General features: G+C 42.8%; 1 protein-coding gene and 1 long non-coding RNA gene across 2 annotated transcripts; one reads left to right on the forward strand and one right to left on the reverse strand.

The window, feature by feature from the left end:
- Positions 1–335: 335 nt before the first annotated feature.
- LOC148028401 (uncharacterized) lies at positions 336–878 on the reverse strand. The gene is made up of 3 exons (XR_015692581.1): positions 834–878; positions 636–737; positions 336–543 (listed from the first exon to the last, which is right to left on the reverse strand). It is a non-coding gene; the product is annotated as an uncharacterized LOC148028401 (long non-coding RNA).
- Positions 879–11,976: 11,098 nt separating this feature from the next.
- On the forward strand, positions 11,977–14,079 carry HEI10 (RING/U-box superfamily protein). Its single transcript, XM_087689048.1, has 8 exons — positions 11,977–12,078; positions 12,159–12,231; positions 12,338–12,383; positions 12,559–12,589; positions 12,684–12,936; positions 13,195–13,364; positions 13,526–13,824; positions 13,959–14,079. The coding sequence occupies exons 1-7, from the start codon at positions 12,009–12,011 to the stop codon at positions 13,816–13,818; spliced, it is 936 nt and encodes a 311-aa protein (XP_087545174.1). The 5' UTR covers positions 11,977–12,008; the 3' UTR covers positions 13,819–13,824; positions 13,959–14,079.
- The last annotated feature ends 1,598 nt before the right edge of the window (positions 14,080–15,677 follow it).

Here is a 15,677-nt window from a genome sequence, read left to right on the forward strand (position 1 = left end):
TCACTATAAGATATAGACCTTATAGCGACGTTTAAAGCGACGAAAATACAAACAAAAAAATTTGCCCCCGTCGTCGCAAAAAGCGTCGTTATTGACGACGCCATAGAATCGTCGCTATATGCGTATTTGCGACGCATATAGCGACGGTTACAGAGAATTTGCGACGCTGATAGCGACGACAATAGCGACGCGTGCAGTAAATTTGCGACGCAAATAGCGACGGTAACAGAGAATTTTTTTTTTTGGTCACTGTGTGCTGTATGAGAGCCATACAAAATAGTTTCTGCACTGCTGCATACAAAGCGTTTGCAAACAAAAAGAATGTATACTGAAATCATAAAACTGATAGATGAAATAAATACATGATATCGCATAAAATGCGATTGGTACAATCATAAAACAATATCACTAATACATAGAAAATGTCTACATAGATCGGGCGACTAAAAACTAAAGGTATGTGAGCTCTAAGGATCCAAGGGCGAGCTACAAATCGTCGTCCCCCGAAAGCTCTTCCCGCTGCAAAGGAGCATCAAACGGATTCTGCAGAAAAAGAAACAACATATCAATCCACCATACAATAATGCATTCAAATATCTCATGGTAACTACGGACAAGAAAGATGAGTGACTTACTGGGCCGCCGCGTCTATACAATCGGTCGATCAATGATCTGAGACCGTGCCTCTCTGCATATCGAGTCTCAAGGCCCTGCGGATCGCGATTTGTAATGGAGTGCTGCAAAGAAAACAAAATGCTAACTGTTAGAAACATGATTATCAGTACAAAGAATATCTCAAAAAAACAAATAAGCAAAACAAAAGAGAAACTTACAAAGTCCTCCAAATATGTCCTGTGGCCGCCACTCCCAAGATGATGTACCGATCCAGCCTCGATTCGTGCCCTCGCCGCCTCCCGCTGCTAACTCCAACGTCCTGGCGAATTTGTAGCCTCCTCCCTCAGTCGGCACCAGTCGTTTGCATCTAACCACTCGGGCTTTGGAGCCCCACTCTTGATTGCCTTGCGTGCGTCGGATCGTCTATGTGACATGTATGCACGCATGCAATCCATCATCCAGCCCGTAGAGAATCTATCCACTGCGGCTGGCACAGGGAACTCCTCGTGCAAGGATGCTACTATGTACTCCTTGCTCCCCTCCGGTATGTTCCTCCAATGATCCAGGACGTTGTGCCGAAAAACTTGTTGGCATAACTCCCTCATGCGAGCCATCACCCTCCTCCCCTCATCATTCATGATGATGGCTCCTGACCTGCCATCCACTAGGTATCCATAATCCCTAGGAGTGTGCCTTGTATGGGCCCTCTCCCATCTCCGTCCACGCTCCTGGGCATATCCAGGAGACCCCTGTACATCCGGTGTACCAACAGGGGTACCCTCTCCCGGAGTGCCACTCAAAGGGGTGCCACCAAAAGGAGTGCCACCAAAAGGCGTGACATCTGTCGACGGCTGCGCAAAAGCCAGAGTAACTGGAGTGGACGTCCCCACAGGTGTGACAAATCTTGGAGGTGACCGAGCTCCAGCTGAACGATGAGATGGAGACACCGAGTCCATGTCTCCACAGCAGCACCCCCCTGATCCTCCTGCAGTCGTAGTCCCTCCCTCTGGCCCAAGTCGCGAGCGTCGAGATCGTCTGCTCGAAGCTGAAGCATCTAATCGCGCTGAAGCTGATCTAGCAGAGCGCCCTGACGAAGAACGAGACAGCTCCTGATCTTTCATCTCTCTGAATCTCGCGAGCTGATCTGGAGACATACGTGCCATCATCTCCTGAAACTCCTCATCGCTCATCCCTCGACTCATCCTGAAAATGTCGATACCTGCACAGATAAAAAATAATGTTAGAATAATCAATTTAAACTATACAAAGCACATTAATATAAATCATTTTTGAAAAATCCCTCTTAAAATGCATATCTTATCTACCTTTATGGAAGATCTAAACAACGAATTGAGTAATACAATTCTCCAAGAATGAAGTATTCTATGGTCCCATGTTAATCTCCTGACACAACTCTGCATACACTGGAAGGTCGATAGACATGTCACCACAAAAGAACGAGTCTGCCTCGTTCTCAAAAAATTCTACGACTTCTGTATTTCCATCATTGTTAGCCGATGCGGGCTCCAAGCTTGCGGTGGCCTCCACCCCTTGTAATTTCGATCCCTCTATTTGCATATTTTCTTCATCTATGCCTGGAACATCGCTTTGATCGTATACTCACACACCTCGAGGAGTTGAAGGTATAACATACCACCATCGAGGTTGTCGGGGATTTGGATAGAAGATTACCTGTTCACAAACACTTACAAAGCGGCTTCAAACCATTGTGACATAAACCATGTCGTATTACAATTAGCAAGCAAATGACTAGTTGTACCTGTTCACAATGGGCCGGCAACACAAAAGTGTCGCGCAAATCCATCCATTTTTTTTCGGAATCTATTTCAAGAAATCCAGATGGACCTCGTCGAACTGTTGCACCAGCTCCTCCAAGTACCACTTTGAACCACTGCACATCGAATATTATCATGGAGAAGCTACGGTAATCCACCGTAATAATACTTTGCAAGTTCCCAAAATACTCCATCTCATCCACAACCGTGTTCGGATCCGTTGCTCGTCGCCGGCTCTCTTGCTCAAACCTTGCCATGACACCACAGTCCATTGTGGAGCGCATTTTGTCAATACGCTCCACCCGAAAATGCCGTCCGTGCGACCACGCTGCACTATATATTTTGTACTGCACATTGAAACACTCAAATTAGATGTAGCAAGCAAATTTAGATACGACACATTCTAAACCCCTCATTACCTTTGGACTACATCCCCTCGAGAACTCCCACTCCTCCATTGAGACCTCTGTCCCTTCGCTGGATGCTACGGTCAAGGCTCCATGCAACCATCGTGTTGACATAAACCGCGGCATCTCCTCCATGCCTTCGGGATATCGAATCGGTCGGTGACGCGTACTGCGTCGGAATTCAGCTCGCGCTTCCTCTCGATCTTGCCTTGCAATCTGGTACTTGGCGAGCCACGTCTCCATGGAGGCATGGTGCAACATACAAAAGCGATTCACCTTCTCTTCCATTGAGACATCCATTCTTTTTTCTACCCCATTTCCAACCACCACATCTCCAGTCAGCCTGTCATCGTCCTTCAGCGTCGATAGCATTTCATTGTCTGGTTCCACCGTTGGTAGCCATTGTGAGATATGTACTAATGCCTCTGACACCAACCAACCTTCCGCCATGCTACCTTCCGGACGAGCTCGTTGTCGCACAAAGCCTTTCAGGGTTTTCATGAAGCGCTCCAGGAAGAACATCCATCGCGTATGGACAGGTCCAGCAATCTCCACTTCATCCACAAGATGCACAAGAAGGTGAACTTGTATCGTGAGCATGCTAGTGGGCAGGTATTTCTCAAAGAGATAGACCGTCTCAACTGCTCCCCGCCTTGCGGATTCAATAGAGGACGTCTTAATCTCTTTCTGTGAGATCCATTGCACCAAAGTCGACAGCTTGTAAATGGCCCCGCGAATTTCTGGAGTTAGGCATCCCGCGATCGCGATCGGTAGGACAAACTGCCACAAATGAGAAAGCATTAAGAATAATGGTCACTTTTCAAATTTCAAAATGTCCACGCTAATTAAAATCCATTCTATTCACAAACCTGACATATCTTATGCCAATCATGGGATTTTAGCCCAGACATTTGGTCATCTTTAGAAAATGCGGACCTGAGAGAACGCATCATACCCGTCGGAGTGCGGATAGACTTGATTACTTGCTTCACAATGCGCTCTTCTTTGGTAGACAAAACCCAGGGAGCGCGAGGAAGCTGCACTCCCCCTTCAGCACTCGACTGCGGCCAAAGCGCCTCCATCTTACCTACCTCCTTTAAATCCATTCGTGACCCTATAGTGTCTCTCTTTCCTGTGATGTGGTCCCATAGCAAGCTGCCCACATTTTTAAAAATATGCATGGGATCCAACAAGTGGTTGACCTGTAAGTGGGTCCAATATGGAAACTCGTAGAAAACTAAGAACCGTCGCATTCCATTTGGATGTGATTATGGGTTTACCATTTTCAGCTCGTACTAGCTTGCAGTGTTCATACGTGCTGGAGATCGTCCAAGAAAACCTTCCGTGAGTTCATGATCCTCCGGCAAGAAAGCGGCGTGTCCTTGATATACCATCTTCTTCATGGTTCGTGACCTTCGGGAGTCTAACTGTGGCCCACACAATGGACATGCATGATAACCTGAGGTAACGAGACCTGCAAGGCGATCCACGACCTAGTGAATACTTAATTGAATGAAATAAAATATAGATATTACCGGCGAGAACAAAGGTCTGCTCACCTGAGCACTCTCCCAATCCCGAAAAGTTATGCATCGTCCACATGAGAATGGCTCGAATGTTGGCTGACCGCCGACCATCGCATCTGCTCATATCTTGCACCGTGACCCCCTCCTCCCACAAAATCTTAAGCTCATCGACTAATGGACGAAGATACACGTCTATATTTTTTACTTTGTAGCGGCCCGGGACGAGCAAGCTAAGGATGAGATGTCTTTTCTTCGTAGAAAGCCATGGAGGAATGTTGTAGTTGACAAGCACTATAGGCCACACACTATAAGAAGTCGAGCGCAGACCGAATGGGTCACACCATCCATGGCGAGACCGAGCCAAAGATTCCTTGGCTCTCGCGCAAAGCCTGGGAAGGTAGAGTCAATGTGGCTCCATGCGCGCGAATCTGCTGATATTCGTTGCACTCCATCTGTGGACCTATTCTGCACATGCCACGTTGTCAAGCTTGCCATGGCAGATGTGCGAAACATGTGGTTTATGCGGGGGATGAGCGGAAAGTGTCTGAGGACTTTTTGAGGGATGGTCTGCCCTTGCAAGTCCTGTCGATACCTGTGAGCACCACACTTTGGACATGTCTCCATAGTCTCGTATTCATCTCGAAACAATATGCAGTCGTTGATATATACATGGATGTTATTGTAGTCCATGCCAAGCTTCCGTAAAACATGTCGTGCATCATCACGAGACTCAGGCATGGTGTTTGCAGGTGGCAATATATGATATTTCAATAACCTGAAAAAATCATAAAACACCTTGAAAAATCCATCCATGTTTGCAATAATACTGTTTAGAAAAAAAACAATGAAGTCTGTGTGCAAGGTACCTGAATAACTCAGTCACACTCGTATCGCTCCAACCGTATTTTGCTTGCACACTTAAGAGTGCAAGCAATGTCTTCAGCCGAGATACTCGGCACCCATAATATAATGGTATGGATGCTTCCTCTCTAAGCGGGTCAGATGTCTCAACATCCATGGGAATCAATGCATCGATCATTGCCTCCATCTCAGGCTCCAAGATTGTAGGCAGGTCGGGAAGGTTGTCTGTCTCCTCTGGCATTGACGGTATAGATGGGCCTTGCGAGTGGTCGATTGGCTCCTGCAATCCATCCATCGCACGTCCACGAACTCTTCTAATTGGCCGCAAAGGGTGCACTCCCCCTTGGGTCGAGACATCACCCCCCTGGATACAAAATTTGCCAACAAGACCCAATCTTATTGTGTATGGTTTTCAATTAGCTTGAGAGTACAATGCATGAAAAATGCTAACTTCAAATTACCGTTTGCTAAAAATCTGCAATCGCCTGATCAATGATCTCAGATTGAAAATCGCCAAATCGTCGTACGTGTTCTATAGACAATCGGCGTTTTCGTCTAATTGCCAACTTGCATTGAGAGCAAGGACATGGGACACGCTGATTAAGATATGACTTGCGGTCTTGAACAATAGGACCTTCTTCGTTTGCCATCTTATCTACATTACAGCAAACGAGGCTTAAATGGATAGCTTTATGGAGATGTACGTCAAGTTGCAAGTTGACCATAAACCTTGCATTGTATATAGTAGTCGAGAGATTTTTCGATGTTATATCTCGGCCTTGTATCATGCTCAACGATTTGTTTGTCCCGGTAGATAATTTTTTGTTATATCTCGGCTTTGAGTATAAGTAATCCATTTTAAAATTAATGCGCGCCATCTATGAAATTTTATAACTATGGTAATAAAATTTATTTCAATCAATTCTACTCATAGTCATAAGACCTGAGAGAAATTATCCTATACTCAATTTAAGGGTTTCTTCTTCTATAACAATAATTTTGGGTTCATTTTGATGAAGTACGTGGCCGTATGCAAAGCACATTGCATACCATTACCAATACGTATATTATCTTAAATTTCCTTCCCCTCCCTCTCCCTCTCTTTCTCTCCCTCTCTCTCTCTTCCTCTCTTTCTCTCCCTCTCTCATTTTCTCCCTCCCCCTCCCTCTCCCTCTCCCTCCCTCCCTCCCCCTCTCCCTCCCTCTTTCTCTCCCTCTCTCATTTCCTTCCCCTGCCCCTGCCCCTCCCTCTCCCTCTCCCTCTCCCTCTCCCTGTCTTTCTCTTTTTCTCCCTTTCCCTCTCTATCTCTCTTTCTCTCTCATTTCCTAAACAAGCAAAAAAAAAGTGATTTAAACATCCTCCAAGCAAAAGGGAGAGGGAGAGTTACAATGCACTCTCCCTCTCTTTCTCATTCTATCCCTCTCTCATTTCCTTCCCCTTCCTCTCCCTCTCACTCTCTTTCTCTCTCATTTCCTCTCCTAAACAAGCAAAAAAAAAGTGATTCAAACATTAAACAAGCAAAAGGGAGAGGGAGGGAGAGAGAGAATGCACTCTCCCTCCTTCTCCCTCTCTTTCTCTTTCTCTCCCTCTCCTATTTCCTCCCCCTCCCTCTCCCTCTCCCTCTATTTCTCTTTCTCTTTCTTTCTCTTTCTCTTTCTTTCCCTCTCCCTCTCCCTCTCCTTCTCTCTTACTCTCTCGTTTCCTCTCCTAAACAAGCAAAAAAGAAAGTAATTTAAACATTAAACAAGCAAAAGGGAGAGAGAGAGAGAGAATGCACTCTCCCTCTCTTTCTCTTTCTCTCCCTCTCCCTCTCCTTCTCTTTCTCTCCCTCTCTCTCCCTCTCCCTCTCCTTCTCTTTCATTTTCCTCTCCTAAACAAACAAAAGAGAACGATTTAAACCTTCAACAAGTAAAAGAAAGAGAGAGAGAGACTCACCAATGAGATATGGCGAGCATGGGCTGCTTCTCTTTGCATCGAGGGTTCCTCCTCTCCTTCGCGAACAACGGCGGCGGCGGCGGCGGCAGTAAGTCTCTTCCTCCTCTTCTCTCACAAAGCCTTGGCTCTCTCCCTCACTCCCTCCCTCGCTCTCGCTCTCAAAAGGTGAAGAAAAGAAAATAAAAACGGCGCTCTGGTTTCGGCCGCGCTTGTTTTCCCTGCGGCGTCGCAATTGGCGTCGCTATATGCGTCGCATTTGCGACGGCGTCGCTATTTAGCGACACCGATATCCGGCGTCGCTAATCGACGTCGCTATTGCCCCATTCCCTTGTAGTGAGTGAGGCTATTTCACTCATTTTTGTTGTTTGGTACTTCGTTGTTACCATAGTTGAACATTGTCACTGTTTGAGATAGGCAAGACATATGTAATTAAGAAAGAAAGAAATTAACTGAACATTTATATTTAGTGCAATTTGACTTGGCGTGATTATCTTGTTGGGGTGCATTACTGCAGTGGTGAAGAGGACGTGACTACATGCATAGTGAGCACTATGGTGATGGACCGTTGAAGGTTTGTTGTATACTAATTGACACCTACAATGAAGAAATGTGTTTACCAATGTGAAGTGCTCACTTTAGCAATAGAAAATCCATCCTTTCTTTATTACTCATTTTCCTCCATGTTATACATTTGTGGTCACCATGCCAAGAACTTGGCCATTGGCATTCTATTTCATGCAGTACGGGCTAAAAGCCATGCCAATTGTGACACGTGGCTAGATATTACTCTGTGTGTGTGTGCACATTCACACACACACACACATATTATAATAATGTTAATTATAATGTGTTTGTTAAAAATTATAATTATAATTATTACCATTATAATTATAATTGTTATAGATATACTTATAAGTATAATGTATAATTAATCAACTTAATTATCATTATAGCATATAATTTATTACAATTTTATGATTGATAATACATTAGTATAACATATTATAAGTATATTTATAATGTATGGTTAAAAATATTCATTATTAAGTATTATTATAATAATTATAATAATATGTGTGCCATTAACTATTACCTATGATACAATTTATTGTAAAAGGTTAAGTATGTATCATACTAATAATACATGCAAGGGAATTAGGGCGGAGGGCAAGTGCCAACTACATATACATGTTGAGTGGGTCATAAAGTAGGTGGCCGATTGCAGTCTATATACATGCTGGCCTCGGCGGGCGCTTGAGGCAGGGTTGCGAATGCTAGGTGGATGGGATCATGGGTGTGTGCAAGGGTGGGGTCATGGGTGTGTGTGCTTGCATAGGGTCGTGGGCATGTGGGTGCAAGCGAGGGCATATGAATAGATGTAGGTATAGGTGCTATCTGTCCACAAAATTAGCCTTTGTGGGAGGGCCTCCTCCCTTCCCCCCCTCCCCCCTTGCAAAGCTTTGGTTAATAATATAGAAGATTCCCCTGTATAAAATATGATTTTATTAATTTTTAGTTATTGTCTCTTTTTCTCTCACTCAAGGTTTTAAAAAATATTTTTATAGGTTATTATTGATATAATTATATTTTATTTGTTATTATGTATAATAAAAAATTATAAGGATTATTTATTATATTATTATAATTTATAATCATAGTAATAATAATAATAATATTATTATTACCATTTATTATACTATTGTGATGATACTGGAAAAGAGAAAAAGCTTAGAATTTTGAATGGCCAAAAAACCAACTCCGTTTCGTGGCTTTCCCTCTTTTATTTCCTCTTTTGTTCTCATCAAGAAGTACATGCGTTTGGCCATTGGAAGAGCTTGTGGAATAGAGATTACCACATCATCAATCTAAATCTTACTTTCTCTCCCTATCATTCTTTGCCATGTTTATGCCATGTCTCACTACATGACACCTCCTCCCGAAAAGAGGGATGATACGTGTGTGGAGGGAAAAAGGGAATCCAAAGCTTTAAAGGGTTTCTTTTTTGAATTTGGAGTTGAATAAGAGCTAAAATTGGAGTGTAGTTGAGTGTGTGGGCGTGATGGTAGGCTTTGCTCCTTTGCGTTCCATGTAGTTGCTATGGATGCATGTTTGGAGTTAAGCATTAGCTACTTTGCACCTGATGTTCTTGCTCTTTGTTGTCTCGATTTATGGAAGGTGAGTCGAGGGGTAAGCCTTCACTGATGTGCGTGGTCTTATTCCTATTGTTATTTTGGTCCTCTTCTTTGCTTCTAATCTAATGGCTCTGCTTCATTGGGGATCTCCTGATTGGTGTTTTGTTTGTTGCAGCAATGCATGTGTTGATGGTTCGTGCACCAGCTGTTGCTCCTACATTCAATGGTCGTCTTTGGTCTAACAAGATGCATGGAACACCATTTTGGAGAATGTGGGAATTTCCCATAAGTTTGGGACAGGTGGTCAAATATTTGGATTTGTAATAACTTGAACACTATAACTCCAAATTGAGAGCTCTATAGCTCAATAGATTCCATTTTTCAAGCACTTTCCAATGATAGGTCAGATCATATGGTTTTGAGAAAATTATGGGCATGTTATCCAGATACCACCTTTTTAGTATTCAAAAAATGGAAATTGGGAGATTCCCAAACTCACTAATATTGTGTTATGGGATCATCCTTCTTACATTGTGTGATTTAAGTATGATATCCCTTCTGTGATTTTCTAGATGATTCTTTTGTGATGTTGCTGCAATACTGAGTATTTTTGTTGGCTTATGTGATGTTCATTATTGTTGGACTATTGTGTGTTTGTTTATTTCTTGTATAGTATCAATCAAAATGATGTGAAGAAGGGCTTGATTCTCTGCACATGTGCTACTGTAGTTGTCCCGGTTTTTAGATTTTTCACTCGATATGTATACTTTCTCAACCTTTGTTGCACCTCAAATGGTCCTACCCATTTGTTGTAATGGGTCAATGTACATGGCTAATATCTGTCTAATCTTTCAATGAGCCCATTTGTCTGCAAGTGGCATGGTGATGTATATATTTGTTGAATACCCATGCTTTTTGCAAGAACTTTCATAGCTTCACCTTTAAATTGTTATCCTTGATCTGTCAAGATTTTTTGTGGGCAATAATGTTGCATGATTATTTTCTTTAACATGACATCGACTATGATTGTTGATATCGTACTATTTGGTAAGGCATGTGTTTCACACCATCTTGTTAGACAATCAGTTGCTACCACAACGTATTTATTTCCAGCTTGTGGAAAAGGGCCAATAATGTCCTAATCCAAATAGCTCAAGCGGAGTGGATGTCGTTATTAGTTGGAGCTCGCTATGATTTGTTTGTGGAGTTTCATATGACTAGCATATGTGGCATGATTTTACATATTCTGATATTGTGTTTCTCATTGTGGGCCAATAATATTTTTCTCTCGAATTCGAGAGTAGCTTGTGAAAGCTTAAATGGCCAAACATTAGTTGGCTAGTGATGACACGACGTTGAGAGTGTGAGGTACCCCAAGCCGTAGGGCTAGATATTCGATTCCTTGGGGGTTATTTGGTGAGGTTTATCTATTGACTCCTAGATCATTTAATTGAAATAGTGGACTTTGTTTCGAATGTGTTTTATGTTCACAAGGCATCTTGGAGCCAATCCCCGAAGTGTAAGAGAGCCGTAGTGGAGCCGCCATGATCAACCAAGGGGTGCTCCTCCCTATGTGTGTGCGACGTGGTGTACAACACCAAGATGTTTAGGGACTCCCTTTGAGAAGTGGGGAAAGAATATTCGTTGGACTACAAAATCGTAGAAACGCAAAGGTCATAAACTCTCCTAGCTGCGAGGTCACGTGGGGTGGTTTTAGGTGAGTAGTAGAGGCCCGGCTAGTGCCTTAGAGCTAGTGTCGGTCCCGTTTTAGGTCCCAACACTAAGCTAAGGAAGCTTTGAAGTTTCTTTATGTTTTGAGGTCGAGGAAATTGTTGCACTACATTAATTTTGTTGGGATCTATGCATATACCCTCTACTGAAATTATGAATCCCAAGAATCTTAAACTTGTGGCTCCCCATTTACACTTGCATAGTTGAAGTTGCAAGTTGTATTTTTGTATTCTTTGCAATACTTCTTGCAATATTTCTTTATGTTGTTTCCAAGCTTCCGTACGAATCAAAATGCCATCTAAGTAGATTATAAGACTTTCTCTATCAAATCTACAAAATTTTGATTGCCCATACATTGGAATGTGCTACCAGCATCAGTCATCATGCCTTTGTGAAGTCTCGCCTACTTCATATTGGCTATTTGGGATGCCTCTTCATCCAATAATTCATCCAATAATCCCGTGACCATGACCATTTTGGTTAGTAGCATGTTTTCTTAACGTATAATCGGAGTGGAGCAAAACTCCGAAGCTCGTCTGGCTTCACAAGGCTGAGGCCCACCTTCGGCGTAATTTCCCGTCCTCCAGCTCCTGGTTAATAGTCTGGACTCTGCGCCCTTTCTGTTGATCAAAGCAGACTTCCTCTTTGAAATCCCACAGGCCATCATCTTCCTCCAAAGATTTTCGTCCAAAGATCACGGCCGCCGGCTCAAGTCTTCTGCAACAGCTCGAAAGCTCCCGAACAATGCACGTTCTAGTCAGTTTTGTCAGCTTCACCGGTCTCTCGTGTTCGACATCTGATGAATAATCCAAATGTTCGTCCGTTCGTTCGATCTTTCAAGCTTTTATGGCCTCTTAGCGATTCTCACCGATGAACCTTGCGTTGTTCAGGATTTTTTGGCTCAATAGTCAGCTCTCGGCCGAGGCATATAAATATTTCAACTTCTAACCTAGCTGCGCGTCACGTACCGGGTTCTGGTACCGGCATTGTATCATCAAACGAAACATGAAGTGCAATGCATGCTGGAGAGAGGTGGAAGGACGCGGGATCGCTACTACTTGCGGCCACATTTTCTGTATCTTGCCATAACCTTGAAACATGCACCTATGTTTAGATTTTGCTGAAGTTTGTCTGTCTTAACGGAAAGCACCTTAGGCACAGAAGATGCCAGCAGAATACTGAGCTCTGAATCTACCTGTCCGTTGTGTGATCATATAATATCCAAAAGGTAAGAACGGGCCACCGTGTGTGTCGGGCTCAAGGTGCTTCTGATTATCGTGACATGTACAGTTTGTAGAAAATTTTCCTACAGTTGTAATTTTTGTTCATTTCAGCCAAATGAAAGCAGTGGATTTGAATCCAAGCGACGAATGGATCAATGTAAGGAGCCTGTATGTGTGGATTGTTTATTGAACATAAGATCTATGATCTGCTTTAGTTCGCGATTCACGATAAGAAAGCCGTACTCCATCGCTCTGATCTGCGTATGTTTAGAGAGATAAAGCGGTCTCTTCAAATGCTTCATTAGCCTCATATTGGTTGCTGAACTTCGCAGATGGCAATGGCCGGGATTCCACCTCCTGCTAGTATCCTTTTTATGTTTGTTTGAAACGGATCGGTTTAGAAGACGCTTATTGGAGCGGTTAAGACAATGCAGACTGTTTTCCTTCACCAAAACAGTCATGAAGAGCGCTTTCAAAGGCATTTCATTTTGGATTGGACAAAAGGACGTTGAAGCACAGGTCACGGTGAGGAAGGCAATGCAGTTGCGTCAAAGACAAGAACAAATGCAGGCAAAGTACCTGGAGAAACTGGAACAGGTTCATGCGGCTTACCAGAAGGCCATGAAGCGAATCCAAATGCTTGAGCAAGAAGTAGATAACCTAAGCAAAGACAGGACGGAATTGCAACAAAAATATACAGAGAAATCGAGGTGATACACATATTTCTAGAGGTGCTTACAGCAGACAACAAACCACTGAAACTTGTGAAAATTTCTACATAACTGCACGTGTTTCTCTCGTTTCAACCGCTCAAATTTCAATTAGAAGTCTTCTGAGGTTCAAAATTTGTTAGACGGCTTAATATCCGTGACGGTAACTAGAAGGAATGTGCATATAAGCAGAAGATAAGGGCGGCCAATTCTTTCAAGCTTGATAGTACCTTCTAAAGATGTTGCTTTGAAGAGCAGGGAGAAGCGGAAGCTGGAAGAATTGTACGACAATCTTCGGAACGAGTTCGACAATTTCAAAAGGTCTGCGATACAGCCTGCAAGAAAGGACCCTTTCCTTGCACAAAAGACAGTACATGACATGTTCAATACGAGCAGTTTTGAGGAGCCAAATTCTCGGCCTAGCCCTGGTCGGTACTGTGTCTCTCAAGCAGTTTTTTGAAATTCAGGTGTTTTTTCGTCTCTTTTTGGATTAAAAACAGAGAGAGATCAAGAGGAACCCCAAAGAAAGTTTCAGTTTATTGAAATGATGCCGCAGGGCATGCTACATCGGCGTCGCTCGTTGCTCCAGTTACTCCGGGACAGACCGATTTCTGGCCATCCATGAGATCAGCTGCTCCAAGGAACAACGATTCGAACCTTTTCGACGTGTCTGCTGCCATTCAGCCCCTTCCGAAGGGCAACAGAGGCCTTCCCAGTACTACTGGCCTTATGGGGAGCAGGGGCCCGCCCTCACCTTTCAAGGACGCCAAGTCGGGGTCATTGTTCACACCAGGAGGCAACAATCCGTCTAATGCTCTGCGGAACTTGCTGCTTTCTCCCATGAAGAGGACCGGTTCCAGACTCCGTGCTGGATTCACGTAGGTGTCTGTGAGTACCTTCCATACACCGCTGCTGCATCGTTCTCAGTTGATCATTGATTTTTGGAAGTTATGCCAGTTTTGTGACTCGCGAACTTCTTCAGGGTTTATTCTGTTGGGCTGATTTCCATCGATTTTTTGCAGAACATAACCTCTGACTACGGCTCGGATCCGAGTATCATACAAACTGGATGCCTGAGAGCTATACATGTAATCAATTCCTCTCGTCCATCGCTTGATTCATTACCGAGAGTTGTCAGAATAGCACATGCACTTTTTGTATAGAGGAAATACTAGCTCTCAGTATTGTTGAAAGAGCCCTAGTACAATACTCGATTGATACGATTCGTGAACTTGCATTTTCTGAACGGAGGAGTAATTTAGTGTTGCTCATGGCGTAGAAACGAGTGCTTCGAAATGGAACTGTGCCTCTTCTGGGCGAGTATTGCGAAATAAATTTGTGCCTCTTTTGCTAAAATTTAGTTAACTAAGACGAGGTAAGGTATTCATTGACGCCGTGTTTTGCATGAAAGGCCTCTAAACAAAGTCCTAGCGGAACACGTTTTTATAATCAACATCTCTCATCTCCTTGAGTAACTTTGTTGGTGTAAAAGAAGTGCAAAGGCTTAGTAACAAAAGTTCTAGTGGGCGGTAGCTTATAGAATTCTTCCTATTGCATGTACCAAAGCCTTAAGATAGGCCACTACATTCATGATTTCCTAAAATTGAAAATTGATCATGGCCAACCCCCTCAACAAACAATCAAAACCATGAACGATGGAGCCATCCATCAAGAAAAAGAGAAAGGATAAGAAAGCAACAACCAATAACATAGGTAACCAAAGAATATAAAGAAGCCTAATAACAATAGAAGATCTCCTGATAAATTTGATGGCCCTCAAGATGAAGGTCAATCTAGCAATTCCAATGATGACTCTAAAACCTATAACCCTTCAATTATAAAGAGCATAAGGTTCAAATTTATGAAACTTAATCTAGTAAAGGCTAAAACTTTGTTAACAAAATGAACTAGACTTGAATAATTGATTTCATGAAGAATAGTATTTCTTGGTTGAGAAGGAGATGTTACTAATGTTCTTGAACAAATTAGGGGATCCATAATCTTTGTTAGCCCAAAAAGAGAATAGGAGAGAGCATTCAATATAGTCTCCAAGAAAATATACTCTAAGGTAGAAAATAATGGCAATAACCCTTTTAGTCATGGAAAGGAGAGTCAAAAGAAAGGTAAATCTCACAAAAAATACAAAGCATATAAAAGCCAATAAAGCATCAGGAAGAAAATGAGCTCTCTTCTCAGCCTTTTATCAACTCTGCTTATGAAATTTTTGCTAAAACCATTGTGAGGCAACTCTCATCTCATTTTGATTAGGTGGATAAGGAAAGAGCATAAGAGATTTATCAAAGGAAGGTATATATTAGATGCCATAATCAGCCTATGGGAGGGATTGGACTATGCTAAAAAGAACAAACAAGGTTATGTTTTCCTCCAGATTGATTTTGATAAAGCCTATGATAGGCTCGAATGGGACTTTGTCCTCCAATCATTGCTAGATATGGGATTAGGAAGAAGATTTATCAAATTCATTCCAGTTCAGTTTGGTAACACCTCAACTAGGGTGAAAATCAATGGGACCTTTCCAAGCCTTTCCCTTTGAGATGCTCCATCCAACAACAATGTCCCTTGGTCCCCCTTATTGTTTGCAATTGCTACTGCTGATGGATTAGGGTGGCTAATTCAGGACCAAGTTTTGAAAGGAAATATAAGGGGCACTAAACTACCTGATGGCCAAAGAGATACGATCTTAAATTTATTCGCAAATGATAGTAATGCCATGCTGAACA

This window comes from Lygodium microphyllum, chromosome 12 (assembly GCF_053477565.2).
Source record: "Lygodium microphyllum isolate KBCC chromosome 12, Lygodium_microphyllum_v1.1.10, whole genome shotgun sequence".
NCBI classification, from domain to species: Eukaryota; Viridiplantae; Streptophyta; class Polypodiopsida; order Schizaeales; family Lygodiaceae; genus Lygodium; species Lygodium microphyllum.